The sequence below is a fragment of the Prionailurus bengalensis genome, chromosome C1, assembly GCF_016509475.1.
Source record: "Prionailurus bengalensis isolate Pbe53 chromosome C1, Fcat_Pben_1.1_paternal_pri, whole genome shotgun sequence".
NCBI classification, from domain to species: domain Eukaryota; kingdom Metazoa; phylum Chordata; class Mammalia; order Carnivora; family Felidae; genus Prionailurus; species Prionailurus bengalensis.
This window is the reverse complement of record NC_057345.1, coordinates 43,148,337-43,174,538: the sequence shown is the minus strand read 5'-3', so window position 1 is coordinate 43,174,538 and position 26,202 is coordinate 43,148,337. Positions and strand designations below refer to the sequence as shown.

Sequence of the window (26,202 nt, the reverse complement as noted above, 5' to 3'; positions counted from 1 at the left end):
CAGGGGCCAGGGGCCCGCGAAAGGGCGTTAGACAGGGAGTGGTGGGATCGGATGTAGGATTCGGAGGGTCTCAGGGGCAGACAGTGGCTGCTTCTCAGATGAAGAAACCGGGACCTTGGGCCGGAGGGCCCTGATGGATTCCCAGGGGCTCAGGCCAGGTGGCCGGAGTCGGGCAGTAGGACTGGTTGGCGCCATGCCCTGTGTCCCCCTTGCCTAAGCCATGCCCTTGTGTCTGTCTCCACAGCCAAACAGGTGTGTCCCGCAGAGAAGCTGAGCTGTGGACCTGCCAGCCACAAGTGCGTGCCCGCCTCGTGGCGCTGCGACGGGGAGAAGGACTGTGAGAGCGGAGCGGACGAGGCTGGCTGTGCCACCCGTGAGTTGGGTTAGGTCGCGGGGTCTACAAGGGGGTCAGGCAGCACTGGGGAGCAGCAGCCACTTCTGGGAGGGGCCTTCTCTCCGGGGCTCGGTGGGTGGAGAGCAAAGGGTAACGATCAGGACACTAGTAATGGCCAGGCGCTCTGGAGAGACATTTCCTGCTTTCATCCTCACAACCACCTCACGAGCAGCCATGATCATTCCCATTTTACGGGTGAGGAAACTGAGGCTCAGACAAGTGAGGAAAAAGCACCCGAGGCTGAGTGATGGAACCGAGATTCAAATCCAGCTCTCGATAGCCAAGCCCAGGAGTACTTCTACCATATCTGACATCTGCTCATCCATTCCATCCGTCTCCACCAACCTCCGAGCAAGGGCAGGGGGCCAGAGCCGGGACGTGGCAAGTAATGGTGGCCGCCTGGGCCAGGGCACTGGTGGTGCCGGGGGGAGGGGCAGACTCCTGAAGTGTGAAGGACGTCTGATGCTGAAATCTCAGACTGGTGAGCTCGAATGTCACAGGGCAGGGAAGACATCCCCAGCAGCCTCGGCAGGGACAGATGGAAGTGGTCATTGGGGTAGTTCCACATCACTGAGCTTCAAACACAGGATTATCTCCTTCCCAGGGAGCAGGCCAGCAGGTCCTGGGCCAGTGGGGCTATGCTTGTTTCCATTCGGTGGACACCTCCTGTGTGCCAGGCCTGGAGCCAGGCTCTGAAAGGATGATGAGGTGAATCCTACACGCTCCTCCCTCCGGGAGCTCATGATTAATAGGGGAGACAGACTGGCTGTCGATAACGAGGCTGCAAGGCTGGGCTGAGATAGGGGTGGTTTGCAGTATTATGGGGGCTTTTGCCAGGCACTTAGCCACCACTGCCTCCTACCCCACTTCCTCCACCAGCCTCTATATTTACATCCTCTCCATCCTCCCTAGCCCAGAGGAAATGCCAGCTCTCTGGAGCCTTTTGAGTCACAGCATTCTAGATTCCAAGTCTGGAGTTCTGAGGTGTCTGAAGCAGGAAGCATCTGGGTATGGGGGGGAGATCCTGGCTGGGGCCAGCAGTTTCAAAGCCCTGGTGATGGCATTGGCCTGTTTCTTCAGCTGTGATGATTTTGCGGAGCTTCGCTGGCCAATGAAAATCCACTTCCCTCTTTACCCACCCATAATCAGATGTTTCCCCAGCTCTAAGGGCCATCAGCCCCTATTGCACAGGGTGGGAGTATCTCTAACTAGGGCACGTCTTCGGAGGGAGATGGGGAGGTGAGGGGAGGGGTTAGAAGGTCTCACTGAGTGTCTCTGCTATAGCTCCCAACCACCTGGGCAGAAGAAGAATTCTTCTCTCCTCCCTCAGAGCTGCTTCCATTTGTGAGTGCTGGGAGTGGGGTCTCTGGATGCAGATCTGAGAATATGGCTCTCGATATTGCCGTCAGCTTTGAACCTCAGGGAGAACTCAGTATAAAGAAGCACATCTTCCCAGAACGCTAAACTTAGTGAGTCCTTCCCCCCCGACATGTGCAAGCTGACTCTGGCAGGAAAGAAGGGAGCTAATCTAGGCATCTGAGTAATCTTGAGGGGCAGACACCACAAGGTAATGTGTGCTTTTCCCACCAGTGCCCCAACATCCCAAAAGCCCAGAAGGGGGGAAAAAAGCAACTGTCAGAAACTTGATAGAGCCGTCAGCAACACATGAGGAGCTGCCTACATTGTGAAACTGAAGACATCATTCTATTTTATGTCCAGTAACAATGAAAAATGACGTTTTTCTATCAGAAAAATTAAAACAGACTCTTGGCGCCCCCATGTGGAGAGATCTGGTGCTGCTGCCACCGCCACATTACCCAAGGCCATAGCCACTGCGTTCATGTCCCCCCTGGGTACCCACGCTTTTTCATGGCCTCTGTGTAAGGAATGAAGTAGGCAAAGGTGAAGAGGTCGCTGCTCGGAAAACAGCTTACACTCCAGGAAAAGAGGAGGAAACCAGAAAGCTGAGAGGGGTCAGAGTAGGAGAGAAGAGCCCCAAACCTGAGTTCTGGTTCTGTGCGACCCTGGGCAAGTTGCTCCTCTCTGGGCCTCAGTTTCCCCATCGGTAAACAAGTGGTTGGGCTGGTGGTCTCCAAGGCCCTCCCAGGTTCTGAACCGAGCAGTTCACCAGAGAGAGGAAGCCCAGGGCCCCAGGCAGGGCCAGTGACCTATGCCCTTAACTACTGCACATCCCTTAGTTACCCCTCACACCTGGGCTGGTCCAGCATCCATCCGCTCCACACCGTGCACTGCCCGGAGCTCTGTGCCAGGCCCTCAGGACGAAGCTGGGTCAGTCTCAGAACCTGTCCATGCGGTTGTCACAAGGGAGACAGAGAAGGTCATCAGGCCCAGACACTTGAGCATGCTGTGAAGGGCACCCGAAAGGAAAGTAGAGGTGGAGGGAGGCTTCCCAAGTAGGAGAGCCAAAGTGTGTTGTGAAAGAGGTGGAATTGGGGCCCCTGAACGATGAGAACTCCTCATTGTGAAATTGAGACGGTGGTGGGCAAGAGGTGAGCACCCAGCAGATGGAACAGCTTGGGCAAAGACCTGGAGGTGAGCAGGTGGGCAGATAGTCTAGTATGGCTGAAGCCACGGTGTGTGCAGGAGTGAGGTGTTGGGGTAGAGCAGTGGTTCCGTGCCAGTGACCTTGGATGCCAGGCCAGGGGACTTAACTGGGATAGTGCGGGCCAGGGAGGGGGGTGGGGGGGAAGGGGCCTGGAGCTGTGCTGTTAGGAGACAGCTCCAGACCTCGTTACCTGGGAAAGGTCAGTGTCACGTTAGGTATTTCCTAGGAATATCACAAGGCCCTTCAAGACAGGCAGTGCCCTGCCGCGGAAGCGCTCCTAGCCCCACCGCCATGCTGGAGGCGGGACGGGAATTCTCGCTCCCAGTGAGGCTACGGAGGCTCAAGGGAGGGCAACCGTGGGCAAGCGTGTTGCCCAAGACCCCCCTGCATGGCCCCGGATTGGAAGCCCCCTGCGCAGTCCCTGACGGCACATCCACCGTCGGGCCCCGCAGAGCGCATGCGGCCGGTGGGCGAGGGTCAGGGCCCCTGCAGCGGGGCCGGAGGGGCCGGGGCGCCGGGCCGACCCGGCTCTCTGTCCCGCGCAGTGTGCGCCCCGCACGAGTTCCAGTGCAGCAACCGCTCCTGCCTGGCCGCCGTGTTCGTGTGTGACGGCGACGACGACTGCGGCGACGGCAGCGACGAGCGCGGCTGCGCCGACCCGGCCTGCGGGCCCCGCGAGTTCCGCTGCGGGGGCGGTGGTGGCGGCGGCGGCGGTGGCGGCGCCTGCATCCCCGAGCGCTGGGTCTGCGACCGTCAGTTCGACTGCGAGGACCGCTCGGACGAGGCGGCCGAGCTGTGCGGCCGTGCGGGCCCCGGGGCCACCGCCGCGCCCGCCTCCTGCGCCGCGGCCGCCCAGTTCGCCTGCCGCAGCGGCGAGTGCGTGCACCTGGGCTGGCGCTGCGACGGCGACCGCGACTGCAAGGACAAGTCGGACGAGGCCGACTGCCGTAAGCCCCCGCCCCCCGTACTGCGCGGCCCCTGAGCGGCCCTGCCGCCCCCTTCCGGCCGGCCAGAGGTGCGGGCTTCCGGGGCGCCTGCCCCGCCCGCCCGGGTTACCTGGGTTACGGTGGGGCGTGGGCTTGGGGAAGGTGGAGTCTTGTTTGAGGTCCCCAAGGCTCTAAAGCTGCGCGGCTCAGGTCTAACCCCACAGCTCAAGGGTCTTCTCTGGTCTTGCCCTCCCTGTCATGCCTCCCACCCCTGCCCTTCCCTGCCCGCTGGCTCCAATGCCCGAGACCTCGAAACACTCAGGAGCTCCCCCAACCCTCCTTACCTGCTGGGCTTGCTTATCCTTCAAGGCCTCAATCCTCCCAGCTGGGCTGGGTCTCTCCCCCTGGGCTACCCTGAACCACCCTATCCTACAGCGTGGCCGACTCTGTGATGTTCTCTGTGCATTCCTCAGCCCCCCACCCCCCCACCCCCCCCCCACCCCCCCCCCCGGCACCCTTGAGCTCCTAGAGGATGGAGAGCCTCTCAGTAGCCTCTGGGTTCCCCACATAGTGCCCCGCATGCAGTGGGCACTCAGGAAGGGTTTGCTGAAGGGATGAAGTCATTAACCAATGAACTCCAACACTCAAAAAAAGGCCACGTGTTGGCTGTAGGTGGGTGGCCCTGGGGAGAGGCAGTGGATGGGAAAACAGGAGACCTGAGTTTTAGACTGGCTCTGCCAGCCAGAGTGCTGTGTGATCCTGGGTGAGGCCTTCCCCCTCTCTGAGCTTCAGTCTCCCCATCTGTATACTGGAAGTGCCTTGGCCAGGTGTCCTGTCAGGACTCCCAAGCTCAGCCACCGGTTCTGTTCTTGCCAGGGGTGGATGGGGGCTGGGGCTGGGGGAGGAGAGCTTTTCCAACACCATGTTGGCCCTGACGCTCCTTCCTTGCCCTCTCCTGGCAGCACTGGGGACCTGCCGTGGGGATGAGTTCCAGTGTGGGGATGGGACTTGTGTCCCTACAATCAAGCGCTGCAACCAGGAACAGGACTGTCTGGACGGGAGTGACGAAGCTGGCTGCTTGCAGGGTGCGTGGAGTTGGGGGCAAAGGGGAACATCCTCCTCGAAGAAGAGGCCGAGCATTCCCAGGCTCCAGAGAGAGCAGAGTTTGGAGAGATCTCCCCTCGGTCCCTGAGCTGTGTCTTCCCTCGGAGCATCCCTTGCCCCCTAAATTACCCAGATTTACTCCCTGGAGGCCTACTGGCCCCAGAACCAGATTTTGGCAGATTTTGGACTTGGCAAAACGCTGAAAGAGGCCTAGGGGGATGTGAAAAGACACTGCAGGAAGTCCAGCCCCCACCATTTGTCCACACCCGAGCCTCCAAGTGGCTTCCTTCCCAGAGTGAGAAGAAGCTCAGTCCCCTGCTGGGAGCCTCCTTAATTCTCAGATGACTCTCTGGGACCCTGACCCTGGGTCATCTGGGGAAATGGATAAAGGGTTGGGCAGTGAGGCAGCCTCCCCGATGCAGGGTCTCTAGGGCACAGGTCTCCTTCAGATGGTCAGTCTAGCCCCCAGGATCTCCACAGGGCTCCCATTTTTCCCTCTCAGGGCCCCAGTACTGCCAGATCAGGTGCAGACACCGCCACCTTCTGGCCCTGCCCAGCTAGATGATGCTTGGGCGTCCTGATTATCCCTGGGGTCCTGTACTTCTATGAACAGAGCTCCCACCAGCCCTGTATTCATCTGTCTGTCCTGGGCCCTGTAGAGACCAGGAGGACTGGGGCTGGAGCTCTGCTCACCTCCCAGGGACCTGGCCCAGCCCAGCCCAGCCCTCCCTGCCCAAGGTCTCACAGGTCCTGTCCACTCTCTTGTCCGGCCCGACAGAGTCAACATGTGAGGGTCCCCGCAGATTTCAGTGTAAGAGTGGCGAGTGCGTGGACGGCGGGAAAGTGTGTGATGCTCAAAGGGACTGCCGGGACTGGTCGGATGAGCCTCTGAAAGAGTGTGGTACAGTACCTGTCTACTTCTGGATGCTGGACTAACCCCCCACCCCCACCCCCTCCTGGCATCCCGGTGGAGGCCCGTGCCTGCCATACTGCACACGTTCTGTTCTCACCCTCTCTCTGGACTCGTGGGCTGTCCTGTGGCCTCAGACGGGGCTCTTTGCCTTTGGGGCCTCGTTCTGCATCTCTACAAATCGAACTGCCTATTCTTTCCAATCCGGATGCTCAATTACGCTTCCTCTCACAAACTCGGACTCTCCTCCTCACTCCTTCTGCGTTCAGACCTCTGAGTATGTGCTCACTCTGAAACTTTCTTCCTCAGTAATTCTGCCCTCCTGACTTAGCCAGGGCCCTGGCCTCTGAGGCCTCCCAGCCAGCCCCCTGCAGAGGGAGAGGTAGGGGACAGCAGGCAGGTGGCCAACTGAAGTGGATCCCAGGGCCACCTGGCTCAGGCCAGGCCTGGGGTGAGGATAAGGCAGATCAATCAGCAGAAGGTGGCACCAACCTGACCCCGAGGAGGAGCTCAGACAATCTGGGAGACAAGACTTAACAGGCTGGGCATAAGTGAGGGGCAGAATGAGGCAACGGTCCTAATAACTACAGCTGTCAGGGTGTGTTCCAGGCTAAAAAGAACAGGAGGGTCTGGGCTGTAGGTGAAGTGAACATCCCACTGAACATGCTGGAAACCCAGTGTGGGCTCCAGGAGGGTTTATTGCCAAGGTCAGGGGTTTGAACAGAGAGTTCCTGGGGGGACAGAGCCTAGATCGGACCCTCCCTTCCTGGCAGACTCATTTCTACACAGCATCTCCCATCCTGGGCACTCAGGGGGGTTTCATTCTCTAGAACTCCCCAGGAGTGGCATATTTCCACCCCTTTTTGAGATTTAAAACTTGATTTTGAATGGAAGAGTGGTTGGGTGAAGGTCACTCAGGCTCCACCTAAGCTTGCAGGACAGATTCTCCTCTCGGGCCCTCCTGCCCCCACCCCTCCGCCAAGGGCCCTGCCAGGTAAAGTTCCAGAAAAAGAAGCCTAGGGAAAAGAGGATAGAGAAGTGGGAGCAACGGAGCCTAACCCCCCACCCCGCCCAGATTGGGAGTTCACCAGGGACACTAACCTACTAAATCTCTTCTTTCTGGTCTTTTGCATGACATACCTGAGAGAAGTGTGTACGCATGTATTTGTGTCTCTGTGCTGGTGAGAGGCCAGTATCTGTGTCCGTGGCTCCTCCTCTGAGTGAGGCAAGGGAACCGCATCTCGTGTCTCTGCGTGTTCCCGCATCTGTGTGAATGTGTCTGTGGAGTCCATGGGCCTGTCGGTGCCTTTGCACGTGAGCTGGTGCGTGTGAGCATGCAGGTAGGCGCACGTGCTGGGGAAAGTGACACTGCCCCTTCCTTCCCTGCTGGGCCTCAGATGCCACTCAGGCCTCTGGACCACCACCCCTCCTCCCCTGCAGGCCCCCAGCAGAATCAATCGCTTCCAGGCTAGATAGAATTGGGAAGGCCCAGACATGCCCTTCAGCCCCCACCTCGGCTCTGGCATTTCCAGAGCAGGGGCCACAGAGTCCGGACCCACGACCCGTTCTCTTGCCCCCAGGCACCTCGGCCCTGGAGGACTCTGTGCTTTCCTCTTTCATAGAAGCCTGAGCCACTTTGAGCTTTCCCTTTTCTGGGCCATCCGACAACATGCCAGTCTGGCAAGTGCTCCGTAAATACAGCTGTTGAGTTGCTGCTACCTGGAGCTTCCTAGAGAGGGAGAGGGGGGCAGCAAGTGGGGGCATGGATGAGGCAGTGGGTGAGTGGTGAGCAGATGGATGGACAGCACTGGGGGGATAATACGGTATGGGAGAGGGCAGGGAAGGTTTGGAGTGACAGAAGATTCCCGGGGGTGGATCCCCACACAGACCACCCCAAAGCTGCCATGGTACCGCCCACCCCACTGGGCTGGGCCTTCCCAGGGCTGGGCCTGGCTGAGTCACCCCGAGATCCTCCAGTCATGGGGTTGCTGTCATCTTGTTCTTTCAGTTCCACCAACGTCCCCGGGAAACAGGAGGAGGCCCAGGGGTAAAGGGGTCCCTATTCCCTAAGCATGGCTCAGGCTGGAGCGGGGGCACCCACAGCTGTGCATGGCCTGGGGTGGGCAGCTCAGACCAGCCATGTGCATGGCCATGGCGGGCTCAGCTCTGCTTGGCTTGGCTGGAGCGGCAGTGCACGAGCCTGGTGGGTAGAAGGGTGGCATGGCACCTTCCCTTGGCTTGCAGAATTCACCTTCTGGGATTCCAAAGCTCAGAAGATGCTATGAGAACATGGTGAGCCTTGGTCCTGGCCTCCTTGACGTCCCCTAGGATTCTGCCAGAGGGGATGAGGGGGTGGAGGACGAGGAGACCAGGTAACCTCCTGGCATCCCTTCACCCTTTGTAGCAGTTGGTATTCCTGGGACCAGGCCTGTGGCTAAGTGTAGGAAGAGGGACGGGTGCTGAGAGGAGAGCAGGTGGAAATAATCTATTGTATTTCATGGTGGGAGAGAACTGACCGAGCAGCAGCTCTATGTAGAAAAAGCCTGGGGTCTTAGATAACCACAAGCTCAGTAGGGGCAGCCTTTGTTGTTCAGACTCCCTCTGGACGGCAGACTACAGGGCCCTGTCCAGGGAGGGACATGGACAGAGGGAATGTGTCCAGAGGAAGGCGCTTGAATGGCAGGGCACCAGAAATTAGCACTTAAAATTTTTTTTTAATCTTTATTGAGAGAGAGACACACACACAAAGTGAGAGTGGGGAGGAACAGAGAGAGAGGGAGACACAGAATCCAAAGCAGGCTCCAGGCTCTGAGCTGTCAGCATAGATCCCAACATGGGGCTTGAACTCACAAACCGTGAGTTCATGACCTGAGCTTAAGTCAGACACTTAACCGACTGAGCCACCAGGCACCCCCACAAATTAGCACTTTAAAGGAGATTCTGAAGGAGCCGTCAGACTCTGGCCAATCCCACCCAGTAAAGCTGGAGTGGAAGCAGAAGCTTCAGGAAGGCCAGTCCAGTGAGGAGGAGCTTTAGAATGGCCTGTTCCAGGTGGAACCAGCTACCTGGGAGGAAAGTGGGCTCCATGAGGCTGGAGATATTTAAGCAAGGGCATTTCAGAAGGGGTTCTTGGGGTATCTTGAGAGTTGGATGTGGTCCATGTACGATGAGGTCACAAGGAAGAAGGATTTGTAAGAAACGTGTTTGTGAAAGGAAAGAACTCAGGCAGCCAAACTGCCTCTGGTAGACAGAGCTCTGGTCTGGGAGGCAAAGGACCTGCGTTCTGCTTCCACTTTGTCCCTGTCTTTGTGTCTGGCCTTGACCAAGGACCTGCCCCCTCTCTGAGCCTCCTCTTCCCTAGTCACCCGGTTCATGAGACTGAGGCTCAGTGAGGTTGGAGAGCATCCTGGTTCTGTGGGAGTCCCGCTGCCCTGAGTCTCTGCTTCAGCTCTAGGCCCTACCCCTCTCCTGCCCCTGCCCTAGCCTGGGCTCCTGGACCCTCAGGAGCCTGTGTCCCTTCCCCAGGGCTGAACGAGTGTCTGCACAACAATGGCGGCTGCTCCCACATCTGCACTGACCTTAAGATTGGCTTTGAATGCACGTGCCCAGCAGGCTACCAGCTCCTGGACCAGAAGACCTGTGGCGGTGAGACCCTCCTGTCACCCACCCCCCCCCCCCCTCACTGAGCGGAGGCAGATCCTCCTGCCAGTTCTGACCTGGGCTCCTCCCCACAGACATCGACGAGTGTAAGGATCCAGACGCCTGCAGCCAGATCTGTGTCAATTACAAAGGCTACTTTAAGTGCGAGTGCCACCCGGGTTACGAGATGGACACGCTGACCAAGAACTGCAAGGCCGTCGGTATGGGCACCCTAAGGTGGGGGACAAGGGGGCAGCTCTGCGAGGATACAGAAAGCAGCGTGCTTGCACATATGTGAGGAGCAGATGGGTACACATGTGCATATACACACACAGAAAGCAGGTGACACACAGTGCTCAGACTGTAAGTATACGTCATCCACACAACGCATTCCACACTAACAGCCACACAGACCCCGCACAGAGCCACCCAGTGTAGCCCACAGAGACTGCACATGCACCACTCACGACGTATAGACCCAAGCTGGACCATGCAGACTACACACACAACACGGGTAGTCCACACAAAGAGCATGACCTGGGCAGAGCCACCCGTGGGTCAGCTCAGCCAGCTGAATCCATCCTATTCCATTCTTTATAGTGAACACCTAACATTCTTGTAGGCATCGGGGATTTGGCAGGAAGCAAAACAGACACAGATCCCTGTCTGCCCTCATGGGACTTACATCCTAGTGAGTGAGACAGACAAGAAATCTGATAAGTAAATACAGTGCGTGACAGATGGGGCTACCAGTGAAAGAGAAATACGAAGTGGGGAAGGGGGGAGGGAGGCCCAGGAGGGCAGTGGGTTACAGTTTCAGGTGTAGTGGTCAGGGACGCCCTCTGCTTCATGAGGAGGTGACATTTGAGTCAAGACCTGGAGCAGGTGAAGGAAGGAGCCATGCATGTATCTGCAGGAACTGCATTTCGGGCCGAAGGAACAGAAAGTGCAAAGGCCCTAATTCAGGAGCACGCCTGGTGTGTTCAGATAACAGCATGGAAGCCAGTGCAGGTAGAGCAGAGAGCATAGGGGATAAATTTGGAGAGGTGACTCGGGGCACATCACAAAGGCCTTCTAGACCGTTGTAAGGGCTGACTCTTGATTTCAGTCCAAGTCTGGGGGAAGCTTTTGAGGGGTTTGAGTCGAGGAGGGACACGGTGTGCCTTACACTTTCACAGGCTTCCTCTGGCTGCTGTGCTAGGAGGACACTGTAGGGGGCAAGGGAAGAAGCAGGGAAACCATGTAAGTGGGTTTTGCCATAGCCCAGAAGAGAGGTGAGCGTGGCTTGGACCAGGATGTTGCAGTGCAAATAACGAGAAGCAGACAGACTGGACATACTTTGAAGGTCCGGGTTTCTTTGGAACGACAGGACTTACCAATCGAATGTGGGACGTGAGAGAAAAAAAGAGTCAAAGATGACGCTGAGGTTTTTGGCCAAACAACTGGGAAAACAGGACTGCTATTTACAGAGCTGGGAAAGACGGTGAGAGAAGCAGGTTCGGGGGAATATTAGACGGATTTCAGCATGTTAAGGGTAAGAAAACTGCTTAGACATCTAAGCAGAGGTTGTGAGGAGACAGTTGGACACAGGAGTCTGGAGTTCAGATGCACAAATACGATGCATGGTGTAGAGACTATAACAGCACAGCAGCCACGGTAATGGACCTGTAGCCAGCAAACCCAAAAACATACCACCCCAACTGCACAGTATGCAACACGCACATCACATCACACGTAACGTGCGGCCTGTTCTCACCCCACGTGGGATGCACGTAACCCACACCCTGAAATGTGTACGTGCAGTGGCAATGCCACCCAACTGCCGCGTAATCACGGACCCCCGCAAATGAACATCTCAAGTGCAGTCACACAAAACTCAGATCATCAGCACACTGGATTCCTGTCATGGACGCAGCTCTCAGTAAAAATCGCCTCAAGATACCCCGTAAGCCCGCTCCTGCCTTCCGCAGCATAGTGCCCCTGCTCTCGTTTTGGGATGAGGAAAATCGCACAGTCAATGGCAGGGCCTTGAGGTTGGCTTTCCTTGTTTCTCCTTCCTGTACCTGGAGTCCTGTTTTTCTGCGCTCTCTTTCAGTACCGCACCCTCCCTCTCACTCCCACCCTGCTCCATCCACACATGGGTCACAGGCCCAGGCCCCACGTGGCTCCGTGCCAGTCCTGCCCTGCCCCCAGGGAACACATCAGCTTGGCACAGATGCACAGTGACAGGGACCAGGTGGCCTGCAGAAGTGTCAGCTGAAACACAGGGAGAAGGCCCAGGCAACTCCAGGGACACGTGTTGCCGCTCAGACAGTGCTGGTACCTGAGAGTGGCCGGATACATCTAAAAACAGGCTGGAGAAGTGGCAGCCAGAGTTAGGTGCTAGTCCTAACAGGCCTGTGGCACAGCGGTCCTCACACTGAGTAGCCAGTAATGTCTGGGTTACTAGCGAGCTTCCTAAAATATAATCCTAAATCTAAAAATGGGTTTTGTGTGTGCACGGGCTGTCATGTGTTGTCTCCGTTGCACGTATATGATCTGTGCCATAACACGCATCCCACCCCTGCTACTGGCTCAGAATAAAGTACAAACTCTATACCCAGCTCACGGGACTCTTCGAAATCTGGCCCCGGCAACCGCTGAAGCACAATCTCTTGCCACGTCCCCACACACACTGTGCCTAAACTGAAGACTCACGATGACCTCCCCGAGTCTCACCTCTTCCAACTCTCCCCCTAGTTCTGACGTCTGTCCTCACACTGTAGCCTCAGTCTTCTTTCTAGAACACTTAATGCTCATGTTGCCCCTTGAACTATTGCAGTGGGGCCCTTCACAGGGGAGTTGGGGAGCGGCGCGTGCTAGGTAGAGGGGACCACTTTAGCAAAGGCCCGAGGTGGCCAAACTCTGCCATGGCTCGGTAATGACGGCTGGTCTGGTGGCTGGAATCGAGGTGTGTTAGGGGGTGATTGATGAGGCTGGAAGGGTTGCTCGGGGTCGCACCACAGGAGGCCTTCAGTGTGAGCCTAACGAAGTGGGCAGTCATAGAAGATTTGGGGGGAGTTTGTGTCTAATAAAGAGAAGGAAAATCCTTCTGTTATACATGGTACTTTGTACCTATGCTCTTCATACCTATATTTCATCTGCTCCTCTGAGCTGTGAGGTAGGAATTGCACCCCTCGCCCCATTTTATAGGAAAATTAGGCCTCCCCCAAGCCATCGAGTGGCAGTTCCCTGCCTTTTGCACTGACCGTTTCTCTCAACCTTCCTGCACGGCAGCCGGCAGAAGCCCGTCCCTGATCTTCACTAACCGGCATGAAGTGCGGAGGATCGATCTGGTGAAGCGGGACTACTCACGCCTCATCCCCATGCTCAAGAATGTCGTGGCGCTGGATGTGGAAGTTGCCACCAATCGCATCTACTGGTGTGACCTCTCCTACCGCAAGATCTACAGGTGAGCAGTGCCAGGCCTGGGCAGGAGTGGGGGCCTGAGAGAGGGAGAGGAATGGTAGCCTCTGTGCCCCGCCCACCCCCACCTTGAGTATCCCTCAGGACGGACTGGGACTTGGGAAAGGACATGCGATCACCATGGATACGGAGCTGCCAGACCTTCTTCTTCTCCTGGGCTGGCCTGGGCTGGCCTGGGCTGGCCTGGGCTGGCCTGGGCTGGCCTGGGCTGAGAGCTCTGTTGGGAGAGCAGCTCAGAGCCCCAGGCACCTGGGCCTGACTGACCTCTGGTGGCCTGGTGGGGCAGAGCAAGACACAGGAAGTGTTCCACTGGGGCAGAAAGGAAGACTTTCTGACTTTGGTGAGGACTTTTTTTATTTTAATGTTTATTTATTTTTGAGAGAGAGAGACAGACAGAGTGCAAGCAGGGAAGTGCAAAGAGGGGGGGTGGACACAGAATTTGAAGCAGGGTCCAGGCTCTGAGCTGTCAGCACAGAGCTCGACATGGGGCTCGAACTCACAGACTGCAAGATCATGACCTGAGCTGAAGTAGGACCCTTAACTGACTGAGCCACCCAGGCGCCCCTGGTGAGGACTTTTAAAAGCAACTCGTGTATCTGTGTGTTGGATTCTGGGGATGACTGAGGTTGACTCAGTCAAAGATGACTTCAACCTGGTCCTGCCTGGAGGATCATACCCATAACATTGTGACGTCTATTGTAGTGATCTTTAGAGAAAAGTACAGAGGGGGGCCTCTTACCCAATAGGGGGCATCAGGGAACCCTTCCTGGCTGGCACTACCCCCAGTCTGATGCCATAGTCAGTGGACTTTGGCTCTCTAGAAGTCCTCTCATAGGTCTTTCTCAAATACCACAAGCCTGCCTCCCTGCATGCCTGGGCTCCCCTTTAGACGTCATGTCCTTTGTTTGTCCTGAGATCCACATGGCAGAACTGCTGATGACCAGGCACGGGGTAGACTGTTAAAAGAACGATTGGATGGATGGATGGATGGATGGATGGATGGATGGATGGATGGAGGCAGATCTATCAATTCCTACTCACGGACCATTTGGTGCCTACCACACCCCCAACATACAGACACATACTCAGCTCACACACACAGAAGCAGCTAGAGCCTTGCCTGCCCAATGGTTATGCCTGGAAGAGGCAGGATTTGATGACAGACTACCTATTCTGGGGGTTTCCAGTTTCTGGCTTGGAAGGTTTTGTGGGCAGTGATGCCCTTCTCTGAGATCTTAGCAGTAGAGGAGGATGCGGTCGGGGGGGTTGCCCATTCAGGCTGGCTGAGGGGAGGGGAATGGGGTGGGCAGTTTTGGACATGAGTTCCAGGTGTCCATGGGACATCTGAGAGGAGCCAGCTGGCTTTATAGTCTGGAGCTTAAGAGAGTTGTCACAATGAGAGAGCCAGAGTTCTGGGTGGCAGTGGGCACTATGGAACTAATTAACTAGAGAGAGGACATGGGGGAGAAGAGAGCCCTGGGAAGAACAGCATTTGGGAGACAGAGAGTTCTGTTAGTGTTGCCTCTTGAGTGTCTACTGTGTTCTCAGCCCCTGTTCTCCATTCTCACTGGCACAGCCTTTCTGCACACTCTTCATGTCTCACCCGGATGCTGTAATGGCCTCCTAGCCAGTCTCCCTGCCTTCACTCCCTCCCTTTCCAGTGCATCAGTGCCACAGTGATCTAACATGCCTCTCTGGCCATGTCCTCTGACCTTTTCAATTACTCCCTCCAGAATAAAATCCTCACTGCTTAGCACGGCCTGCAGAGCCTGTCAGGTTGTGGCCCCTGCCTACATGTACTTCCAGTCTGTATCCCACATACTCAGCTCTACCCCCACCGAATACCTCACTATTCCAGAACACATACCTTTGGGCACTTGAACATGCTATTCCTTCTGCTTTCTGTTCCTTGCACTCCTAGCGAACTAGTCTTTCAGGACTCAACTACAGAGCCTTCTGCAGCCCTCCAGGATAATGGAGTCTCCATTTCTCTGCTGCTCTAGTCTCTGATGCTTTCCGTAGTCACATTGCACTGTAATTACCTGTCTGTAAATTCCCGTCCCCCACTAACCTGAGCTCCTCCAGCCCAGAGGCTGTGGCTGACTCAAGCCTGTATGCTTGCCTTGGTGGCCCAGGAAATGTGTTGAATAGGAAGTAGCCAAGTTCCTCTCACATCCACTGCCATGGCCTAGAGGGAATTGAGAGAGGGAGAGGGCACCCAGGCAGCTCCAGATGGACCCGTGGCTGGAACACCTGCCCCACGGCCAGCTCTGGTTGCTCCTAGCGCCTACATGGACAAGGCCAGCGACCTGGCAGAGCAGGAGGTCCTCATTGACAAGCAGCTGCACTCTCCAGAGGGCCTGGCGGTGGACTGGGTCCACAAGCACATCTACTGGACTGACTCGGGCAACAAGACCATCTCAGTGGCCACAATTGATGGAAGCCGCCGATGTACTCTCTTCAGCCGTGACCTCAGTGAACCCCGGGCCATCGCGGTCGACCCCCTGAGAGGGTGAGTGTCCCCACCCAGACTTCCCATTCCCCCACCAGTGGCACTGAGTCCTGGTGTGTCTGTCACAAGAGCTTTCTTGAAGACTTTGGACGGCCCTGAGCCGCTCAGACAGCCCAAGGGAAGAAAGCCCATGTGGGTCCCTCAGACTATTAACCCCTGGCCAGGGGTTCCTTGGGCATCGGTCCCAGGTTTCTCCTGAACTCCACTGCTTGCCCATCATATCATAGAATCAGAGCATGTCAGAGCAGAATCAGGCTCCAGAGATTGCCTAGTAGAAGCTCCTGGGGCAGGAAGTCTTTCCTCAGGCTACTGCATGCCACAGGTGGGCATCTGGTGGCTGCTCCCTTGCTCCCAGGAACAGGGTTTCCCACTGGGGCTGTTTCATTTCAAGACAGCTCTGCCCACTGGAGTGTTTCGGATCTTTTCTCACATTCCCAAATCTGCCTAACTTTGACTTTCTGCATTGGCCTCTGGAGTTACATCAAACATGTCTACTCCCTGCCCTGCATGACAGCCAGCAAGACAGGAGGACCAAGATCACTGGGTCTGCTCTGCTCCAGGCTGCCCACCCCTGTGCCCAGAGTGCCCTGGGTCCCTCACCACCCATACTGCCCTGATCTGGCCACACCTCCCTTTTGGGGGTAGAGATTCTGAGCAGAGCAGGCCCCCTCCCTCCCTTCCTCAGTGGGGATGTCCTGAGAAGGCATGATTTTCGGCAGCTGTGTCATATTAAGTTTACAAGGATCACTAGCTTCTTCCAATTACTGGTTCCTTAATTGTTAAACAGGGATAAGAAAATCCTCTTCTTCCAGTGAGGCCAGCTGGGGGCCAGGGTGGCCACTTGAGAGAATGTGTGAGGCCCCGGGCAGTGACTTGACAGCCGCCGTTTAATGAACACGCATAGGTGGACCCCACACAGGACCAGGCACCCTACAGATGCTCAGCTGTCTCATGTAGCCCCCACTTCAGCCCTGCTCCCTGTATGCTTCCCCCCGACATAGTTATACCCAGCTCATCTCCGGCCCATTATGGATCTGTCAGGGTCCCAGCAGGAAACCCACCGCATACTCAAATTAAGATCATTTGAGGAGGGCTTAACAAGGGAATTATTTTACAGAGGCATGGATGAGATCTAATGCACTGTCCCTAACAGTGCACTGAGGGGCAGGAGCAGGGAGGAGTACTTGGTCCAGGGAGGAAAGAGGGTCACCTTCAGAGCAGTAGCCAGCTGGAGGCAACTTTGTAGAGAGGAGTCCAGAACAAATATCCTGATCTCAGTGTCTCCCTCCCTGTGCTCAAATATTTTGCCGAATGCACCTGGAAGCCAGGAGGCTAGGGAGCCAGGCCCACTGATGTGGTTCGCACATGGGTCAGTTTTTTGGTGTACAGAGCAGAACGGGGATGAGTGAAGAGTGAATCCAAAGTGGCTGACAGAAAATATCCAGGGCAACCACTCGGCCCCCCGAGCCCAGAGTCGGCCTTGGCTTGACACCTGGTTTCAGCAAAGGCAGTTTTGGGGAGAATTAAGCACACAGGCTCTCGCGTTCCACTTGAGTTTGTATTTAAATGTGAAGGCTGGCTCCACTGCTCATGAGCAGTGTGATCCGAGGTAAGTCAGCCCCTTCTGAGCCACAATTTACTCATCTATAAAATGGAACTAATAATGAAAACATTACTTTATTCAGCAAATATTAAATAAGAGCTTGTTCTGTATCACGCATGAGCCACCTGCCGGGTACACAATGAGGCACAAGACAGACGAGCCTGCCCTCGGTGGAGCTTATAGACTAGTGGGGAAAATAGACAGTGAAATACACCAAACTACTCAAGTGTGTACATAAATAAACTGATTGGGTAAGTGCTAGGAAGGAAAGATCCTGTGCTTTGAGAGATAATAATAGGGTAAGCCTACTCACAGAGGAAGGTTTTGTACTGAAGAGATGTGTAACTGAGAAGTAACCAGGGGAAGAGCGGAGGAGGCCCGAGGCTCTGTGATGGCCTGTCTGACAAAGAAACTTAGTTCCTGCCCTGGAGGAACTAAGGAGCCCCGTGGGGAGGTGTGGGGTTTGGAAAGGTGGGGATGATGGCAGAAGAGACAATCAAAGAGGTAGGCAGGGGCCTGATGTTGCAGAGCTCTGTCAGCTGTGGTAAGGATTTGGGGTTTTATTTTAAGGGCAATAGGAGAAGCCACCGTAAAGTTTAAAAACAGGAGAGTGACAACTTGTTTCCATTTTTGAAGGCTCATTTGCCTGCTCTGTGGGGACTGGATTAGAGGGGCAGTGATGACTGCATTTGTAAGTATGTGAGGTGAAACCACTCAGCTCAGTGCCTGCCACACAAGTAGGTACTCCATAAACGGCACAGAGTAGGTACTCAATAAATGTTCAAGAAAGAAGAGAGAGAAACCCTGGACAGAGTTCTAGCTGTGTGACCCTGGGTAAGCTGTCCACTTTCTCCTCTGCACACCGGGAAAGTAAGAGAGGGTTGACAAGGGCCTTTTTTGCTTTGGCCTCTTGGACTCTGGTTAGAGCTGCCAGAAGTGGGAGAAAGGGGCTCACAGGGGTGCCACGGAGGCCGGATGAGCTCTCCGTGAATACAGGCTTCCCCAGGCTCTCAGATGAGGGGAAGCTAACGCATCTGCTACCTGTTAGATTTGATGATGGTGCCAGTGGGTTTCAGAGCCCTTCCCAGTTCCCATCACGCGCAATCTTCAACATTCAGTGGGTCATTGAGTGCCGTGACATAGACAGCCCTAACCCTGTCCCCTGACAACAAGCACAATTGAGTTCTTCTTTCTTTTAGGTTCATGTATTGGTCTGACTGGGGGTACCAGGCCAAGATCGAGAAGTCTGGGCTCAATGGTGTAGACCGGCAAACGCTGGTGTCAGACAACATTGAATGGCCCAATGGAATCACCCTGGGTGAGCCCTGCCTTCCCTGGATTGGGGGCCTGTCCTACTACCTGATCCTGACCACCGTCTGGAGCTCCATGGGTTTTGTTTCTGTACCCGCTAATAGTGCCAGTGCCTGTATTTCCTGACCGTTGCCCCAGGCTGGCCTCAGTCTGAGGCCAGGCCCAGAAATATGGGTAGGGAAGAGGGCACAGAGGAGCAGAGATCCTGGTTGGGGTCCCAAACTCAAGATCCCATCCTCTGTCCCCTTTCTCCTCCCCAAGATTTGCTGAACCAGCGCTTATACTGGGTAGACTCCAAGCTGCACCAACTCTCCAGCATTGACCTCAGCGGAGGCAACAGAAAGATGCTGATTTCCTCCCCTGACTTCCTGAGCCACCCTTTTGGGATAGCTGTGTTTGAGGTGAGCCCCGTGACAGGAGACGTGGCCCTATCAGGAAACTGAAGCCTAGAAAAGCCTTATTCAAACCGATCAGCTCTCTGAGACTTATCTAAATGGAGACAAAGGGATAGGGAAGCCAAATGTGTACACAATGTGTGAGCTCCCTGCAGACAAAGGCCTCTCAGGCTCTTGCCCTGTGTCCCCTTCCCAAGACCTCTTTCAGAGCCCTTCTCATGGGTAAGTTGCTAGACCATGTGTGTTTCCTCTCTGTACCCTCAGCACCTGGCACTGTAACCCCCATTTACAGAAGTACCCAATAAAGGGAGAGAGGGAAGAAGGAATATACATTTCCATAACACCTACTGTTAGAAATAGCCTGAGAGGTGCTGTTCAGTTCAGCACACTTTCACTGACCTTTGCTGGGCCCTGGGGTCATAGAAGTGAGTCGGACACCATTTCAGCCCTCGCAAAGCTCCCTAGAGGGTGAAGAGTCAAGACCCTCCTGAACCTGTGTTCTGACCCTAACAACCTTTCTCCTCGGGGAACGAGGAAGCCAGAACCAACCAAGGTCTCACACACCTATTTCTTCCCCTAAACTAATTCTGCCACCAAGGGGAGGGAAAGCAAGGGGACACTGGTCTATGGTGGGCATTGGCAATATCTGCTTGGAGTGACCTCACTCAGCACTGCTCTGAAATTGTGGGCAAAGCCCCACCTTCAAGTCCAGCCCCTGCTTCGAAAGACAGGTGTGTTCAGACATGTATGTGCTTGTGTATATATGTGGCATGTACACGTATGGTGTATGTGCATACGTATACGTGAATGCATCCACTTAAAATTGTGCCTTTCTCTATGTGCTCATGCTTGTGAATATGTAAATATGTATACCAATACTTAGTTAAGTGTTTATGTAGGTACAAGCGTGCCTTTGTGTGTGTAGATGAACATAGGGGTATGTGTCCAGATCTGTGCATGAGGCTGCATGGTTATACCTATAAATATGGATTTGCCTACAGATGCACCTGTAGTCTTATATGAACTAAGCACTGGATGTGTATGTGTGTATAACCAGAAGCCGTAGGACAGCCTTGCAGGGAATAAGTCCTCAGCAGCTCATACATCCCCTCCAATCTTGGTCCCAGGCCCCAGTAATGGTAACAGCTATAAAGACCCAACTTTCGGTTTCTTCTGGACTCCAGGAAGCAGACCTAGCTCAGCATTAATGAGCAGTCTCCAGGCCAAGGCCCAGAATCAACAAATAGCCCTCTGTGACAGAAGGGAACCAGAGTATATGCCACAGACTAGAGGCTGAGTGTCCCCCTGCGAATCTGTGGGCAGGAGAGCTCAGGGGAGATGGCAGGGCAGTTCTTGTGACTGTGGTTTGGGGCCAGGCCCTCAGACTTACGCTCTAGCCTCCCATCCTCTGCATCTGTACCTTACAGGACAAGGTGTTCTGGACAGACCTGGAGAATGAGGCCATTTTCAGTGCAAATCGGCTCAATGGCCTGGAAATCTCCATCCTAGCTGAGAACCTCAATAACCCACATGACATTGTCATCTTCCATGAGCTGAAGCAGCCAAGAGGTGAGCCTTCCCTGGTCCCAGGTCCCCTGCCCTTGTCCTCTCCCTCCCCTAGGTAGGCTGCATTCACGTTCGTGTAATGTAATGTCTCAGCACACCCAGAAGGTATAGCAACAGTCCCTCTCATTGGTAGAGTGCTTCGCTGTCACATATTTTCTCTCATTTCCTTCAGCTCTTGGTGAAATAAGGCCGGGCATAAAAAATATATAAAGCCCTATTTTTGCCTACAAAGAACAGGTATTACTTTTCCCATTTAACAATGGAGGAAACTGGCTCAGAGAGGCAAAATAATTTTAGCGCGTGGCACAACTGAAACCCAAACTCAGGTCTATCTGATTTCAAGAGCTCCTTCTGCCATGAAGGGAAACATTGCTTCTCATTTATTATGTGTACCCATTTTGCAGTAGTGTGAGCTAATGTATCCTAGGGCGATAGCAGTCCAGCTTGTTGGTTGGGAATAGAAGCCAGGAATCCTGCTACTAGGTTGTCCCGTCCTCTATCACTAGGATATAGTACTAAGTCTAACTGTAACTGAGGTGTGGGTGCCAGGTGACAGTGGGAAGGCACAGTGGGGAAAGGAGATAAGCTTGGTGCCTGATTCTAGACCTAGAAATTTAAGTAAGAAATAGACATGGGACGCCTGGGTGGTTCAGTCGGGTTAAGCATCCGATTTTGGCTTCAGACCATGCATGATCTCACGGTTTGTGAGGTCAAGCCCTGAATCGGGCTCTGTGCTGACAGCTCAGAGCCTGGAGCCTGCTTCAGATTCTGTGCCTCCCTCTCTCTCTCTCTCTCTCTCTCTCTCTCTGTCTCTCTCTGCCCCTCCCCCGCTTGTACACACACTCTCCCTCAAAAATAAATAAATAAAACATTTAAAAAGAAAAAAAGAAATAGACGTGGCATGTGGCAGAGGGGGGAAACAGGCTTTGGAAGTTGACAGACTTCAGTTTATTTATTTAAAAAAAATTTTTTTTAATGTTTATTCATTTTTGAGAGAGAGACAGAGGGCATGAGTGGGTGAGGGACAGAGAGAGAGAGAGAGAGAGAGACACAGAATCCGAAGCAGGCTCCAGGCTCTGAGCTGTCAGCACAGCCCTACACGGGGCTTGAACCCACAAACCGCGAGATCAGGACCTAAGCCAAAGTCGGACGCTCAACCGACTGAGGCACCCAGGCACCCTGATAGACCTCAGTTTAAATCCTATCTCTAAAATCCCTAGAGTTATAACTTAGACGATTTTTTTCTCTTTGAAACTTGGTGTCTTTTATCTGTCAGTCTGGGGCATACACCCACCTCTCTGAGTTGTCGTCAGGATTGAATGATAGTGTGGGGGTAAAACACCAGACACACTGCTGGAAGGTGCCCAGTAAAAGGAGAGAAAGCTTTTTGATCAAGCCGAGTGGGAAGGGGCTCATCCTCAGGAGAAGGGAGGGACTGGCATGCCTTACCTTTGCTCCAAGTCTGTCTCTGTCTCTGTGCCATTAGCTGCAGATGCCTGTGAGCTGAGTGCCCAGCCCAATGGAGGCTGTGAGTACCTGTGCCTTCCTGCTCCTCAGATCTCCAGCCCCTCTCCCAAGTACACGTGTGCCTGTCCTGACACAATGTGGCTGGGCCCAGACATGAAGAGGTGCTACCGAGGTAAGCAGACCTACCAGGAGGGCTGGCCCCTGGCAATGCGAGACCCCCTCCTGCTAACACCCTCCATGGGCTTCTGGGATGACATATGCTCCTGGTTTTCCTCTGTCTTTTCTGGCTACTTATTGTCTCTTCTTTACCTTCCTTGTATGCTGGTTTTCCCCAGGGTCCGTCTGAGGCTTTCTCCTCTTACTTCCAAGAAAAATGCACATATACATACGACATTTTAAATTCAGTTTCAGGGGGTTTCTGGAACTCCTTAAAGACCTGAAATTAAGAACCCTTGACCCCTATGGCTTCAGTTACTGTTTATATGCAGGTGACTCTGAGCTTGCCTCTTCCTCACCTAGAACTTAACACAAGAAGAAGCCCTTTTGTGATACGATTGAGACTAATAGTCATGACTTTGGCCATACAAGTTTATATTCAACGTTCAGTCTTGATACAGGGCCAAGGCCTTTTGTTTGAACATAAATCTGCTGCATCATTTGGGATTTCCATGTTCCACTTTGTTTAAAGTGGAGTGAGAATTTCGACCTAGCAGGGTAATAATATGTATGTAAAATCCTTGTAGATTTGTGTGATTTCCCCTACTCCCAATCTTTTACAGTGGTCTTCCCACACCTAATTCTATAGTCTTGCTTTAATGACTTGTCTTCATCAAATCAGTGTGCAGTGTAAACCCAAAGTGCTTGGGATTCAGCTAAAGAAAAGGTCATAGTCCATTCAGGAGGTTTAGGGAAGGCTTCCCAGAAGTGGCATTTGAGCTGAGCCATGAGGATGAGTTCATAAGTATAATTCATAGAGGCAAAAAATTAGACATAAGGCAACAAAAACTCTCTGTCCAAGTGACCTCCACGGTGTTTCCCCTCCAGCACCTCAATCTACCTCAACTACGATGTTAGCTCCTACCACAACGAGGACACTAGCCGACACCGCAAGAGCCCCTGGGACCACCGTCCACAGCCTCACCTCCCAGAACCACAGCACAGAGACACCAAGCCTGGCAGCTGTGGTCCCCAGCTCAGTTAGTGTCCCCAGGGCTCCAAGCATCAGCCCGTCTACCCCAAGCCCTGCGACCAGCAACCACTCCCAGCACTGTAAGTAAATGAGTTCTGTGTTCTTTCATGATGGGGGCATATGTGGGAAGATGAGATCATATCAGACCAGAATATTAGACCTCGCTGAGGAAGCAGGTGGAGGTGCCCACCTACCATTTAAGTCTTAGGTGCCACTAACTTGTAGAGGGTCTTGCAAGAAGCCACTTCCTATCTCTGAGCCTCAGTTTCCTCACCTACAAAGTGGGAAGAATAATTACCCTTACCCTACATGATTCACAAGACCACTAGGACAGACAAAGAAGGCGGTGTAAACAGAAGTGCTCACGTACACAGTCTCAGTCACTGGGTGTGTGTTTCATGTGTTACTGACGTGTATGAGGGGGTGTCCCCCACATTTGGAAACCTCAGAAGCTCTGGTCTCGGTTCTTAGCCCTCTCGGCAGGTTCCCCAGATAGTAATATCCATAACTATGGTCTGCTTGTGCCTCTTTCCAAACCCTGGCATGAAAATAAGTAAGTTTAGCACTTATTAAATCATTGGGAGCAGTAATTGTCACTGCTAGAAACGTTCTGTCTCATTGGCCAGCAAATACCTTTTTAATTGAGTTACCTGCCAGGGGGAGTTCATTTAAGATAAACCATCTTTTAAATTCTCATCCCACACGTGGCCCGGAAGCCAGGCGGCTCGGCAGCACCTTTCTCATCGGACCCATTTTGCCGGCAGAAGCTGGGTTTCCAGAGCAGAGCACTCATCTTGAAGTTTGGAGAGGCACGTGGCACCTGGGTGAATTCCAGTTCCTGTCACCTGGGGCACAGCCTCCGAGCAGAGAGTCTCCCCACTGGCTTCACGCCGCTCTGGGCTTTGCTGTGGCCGTCGGGCGCTTGCTCATGTGCAGCAAGCGGGTGGCGGCCCTTCCAAGCAATGCTACCCCCTCTTTTCTCCCCGTAACACTTAGGTTGCCTTAGAGTAACTTGGAGAAACGGGCGCGCCGTGAGGGTGGCATCCGGGCCATTGCCGGGACAATCGTCTGCCCTCTTGGAGCGAGTGTAGCTGGTGAAGGCCCTCTTCACACCTCAGAGGGCCGTCAGTGGATCCGAGAAAACATGAAGACAGTTTTAAGAGTGGAAAAGATGGCACAGCATACTTTAAAAATACAGTACATTTTCTGAGCCCTTTTCAGTTTAGAACGTGCTTTTATATACCTTATTTAGGCCTCGAAACACCCCCCACCCAACCCCCCACCCACTTTGAACCAGGCAAGGCTGTGCCAGGCATTGTGCTAAGTAAGGATTCTACATGAATTCTCTCACTTAATCTTCGCAGGATCCAGAGGAGGTAGGTAACTTGCCCACACAAGTAGGTAACCTGCCCAAACCCAGGAGTCTGTGCCGTTGATTCCACTATGTTATGTCGCATCCCAATTTAATTCCTTATTGAAAATAAGCTGGCAATGCAGATGGACAAACAGACCACCGAAACAACAGAGACCAAGGAACAGATACCGGCTGGCAAAGGCAGTTGCCCCAGTCGGTCAGCAACATGGAGACCTAAGTGCTCACTCTGCCAGGCACACCCCCCAGCTTCCTACACTGTGATACTGTGGAAAGGGTAAGAGACTTGGGGCGCAAGTCCTGGGTTTGGGTCCCAGCTCTGCTGGACAGTCACTCTCTCTTGAGTCCCTAGAACCCCAGTAAGACTCTGTTTCCCCATGTGTGAAAGGGAGATAACCTCTGTCCTGCTCACCTCAAGGGAGTTTTGATAGGATCTGGAAAGACGACACTGTTCGGCATTAGCCAGGATCATCACTTTGGAATGAGGGCAGGAAGCAGTTGGGCAATTCTTACAGCGTGAGGCCAGCAAGGACTTGGGTGACAGAGCATCTTTCTGCACATTTGTGTTTTGCAGATGGGAATGAAGGTGGCAAGATGGGCTCAACAGTCACGGCTGCTGTCATTGGGATCATCGTGCCCATGGGTGAGTGTGGCCCCGAGTTACTGTGGAAAAGAGAGAACTGGTGCTCTGGGTCTGGGGAAAAGCACTAGAAAGGCCAAGCACTTAGCACACGGACCTGTCTCATTGACTTTTTCTGTCCCAGCAGCCTTCCCACCCACTTCCCAGTCCTATAATTTGGTTTCTTAGCTTGGCACACAAGGCCCCTCAGGACCTGACCCCAGGCAGCCCCCAGTGCACCCCTGCTCCCCACTATTCACACTCTGCATGCCAGCCATGTGAAGGCAGACTGTAGGCTCCATGGGGACAGGGCTGGAGCTTCTCTTGCTCGCCACTCTCCCCAGCTGCTCGCAGTGGCTGGCACGTGGTAGGAAATAAAGTATTTGTTGAATGAATGAGGAGAGCTGCTTGCCATTCCTTTAGTAGATCATGCTATTTTGCTTTCTTTATGTTTGGTTTTCAACAAACATTTATCAAGCAGCTGCGAGGTACCAGCCTCTGTGAGGTGGAAGGAAGGTGATTAAAAATGACTAAAACATGGTTCTTGTTCTCCAAAAGTTTAGTCTTGTCGGAGAGATACACATAACAGATAATTTTGATTATGTCAGGGGAAGTCCTAAAACAAAGCCATATGTGGTCCAGTGGAAGTGCTGAAGAAGTGCTTAACTTGGAATCGGTAGGGAAGGTTTCCTAGTGGAAATGATAATGCGAGCTGAGTCAGCCAAATGAAGAAGAATCCAGAGCAACCTGAGCAGTGATAACAGCATGAAGTAAAACCAGCACCGGGAAATAGCATGGGGAGGGGAGAGAGTGGGTTTGGAACTAGAAGTTCGATATGGCCACAGTATAACATTTAAACCTCACGGAGAACCACGGAGGCCGATTTATTCTCTCGCCTCCCGCTGTTCACATAGCATCCTGAATATGCCGTGTCTTATATCAGTCTCATCTCTTGGCGGGATCTTTGAATTGCAACTGTCCATTCGCAAGTTGATCTCCCTGGCTTGCCCACAAGCACCTCAGGGACAGGGGCTTTGCCCATTTATCCCGGGAGTCCTCAGTATGGTAGTGAGCTAGTAAGTGAATGTTTTAAAAACTTCTGCTCCGGGCAAGGGACTGTGCCAAGTGCCAAGGACCCAGGGAAGAAAAAGATAAAAAAGACTT

At 53.9% G+C, this 26,202-nt stretch overlaps 1 protein-coding gene across 8 annotated transcripts in view; it reads left to right on the top strand.

The window, feature by feature from the left end:
- LRP8 (LDL receptor related protein 8) overlaps window positions 1–26,202 on the top strand; it is an 80,193-nt gene that overhangs the window by 42,932 nt on the left and 11,059 nt on the right. For 2 of the 8 annotated variants that reach the window (XM_043575025.1, XM_043575022.1), the window contains exons 4-17: window positions 245–373; window positions 3,506–3,907; window positions 4,849–4,971; window positions 5,769–5,891; window positions 9,426–9,545; window positions 9,635–9,760; window positions 12,816–12,990; window positions 15,289–15,516; window positions 18,319–18,437; window positions 18,692–18,831; window positions 20,253–20,394; window positions 21,878–22,030; window positions 22,903–23,127; window positions 24,994–25,062. In XM_043575025.1, coding sequence (XP_043430960.1) covers window positions 245–373; window positions 3,506–3,907; window positions 4,849–4,971; window positions 5,769–5,891; window positions 9,426–9,545; window positions 9,635–9,760; window positions 12,816–12,990; window positions 15,289–15,516; window positions 18,319–18,437; window positions 18,692–18,831; window positions 20,253–20,394; window positions 21,878–22,030; window positions 22,903–23,127; window positions 24,994–25,062 — 2,274 coding nt within the window. Of the gene's footprint in view, window positions 1–244; window positions 374–3,505; window positions 3,908–4,848; window positions 4,972–5,768; window positions 5,892–7,908; window positions 7,948–9,425; window positions 9,546–9,634; window positions 9,761–12,815; window positions 12,991–15,288; window positions 15,517–18,318; window positions 18,438–18,691; window positions 18,832–20,252; window positions 20,395–21,877; window positions 22,031–22,902; window positions 23,128–24,993; window positions 25,063–26,202 lie in introns of all 8 variants that reach the window. The other 6 variants (XM_043575026.1, XM_043575024.1, XM_043575029.1 and 3 more) reach the window with 4 other exon arrangements.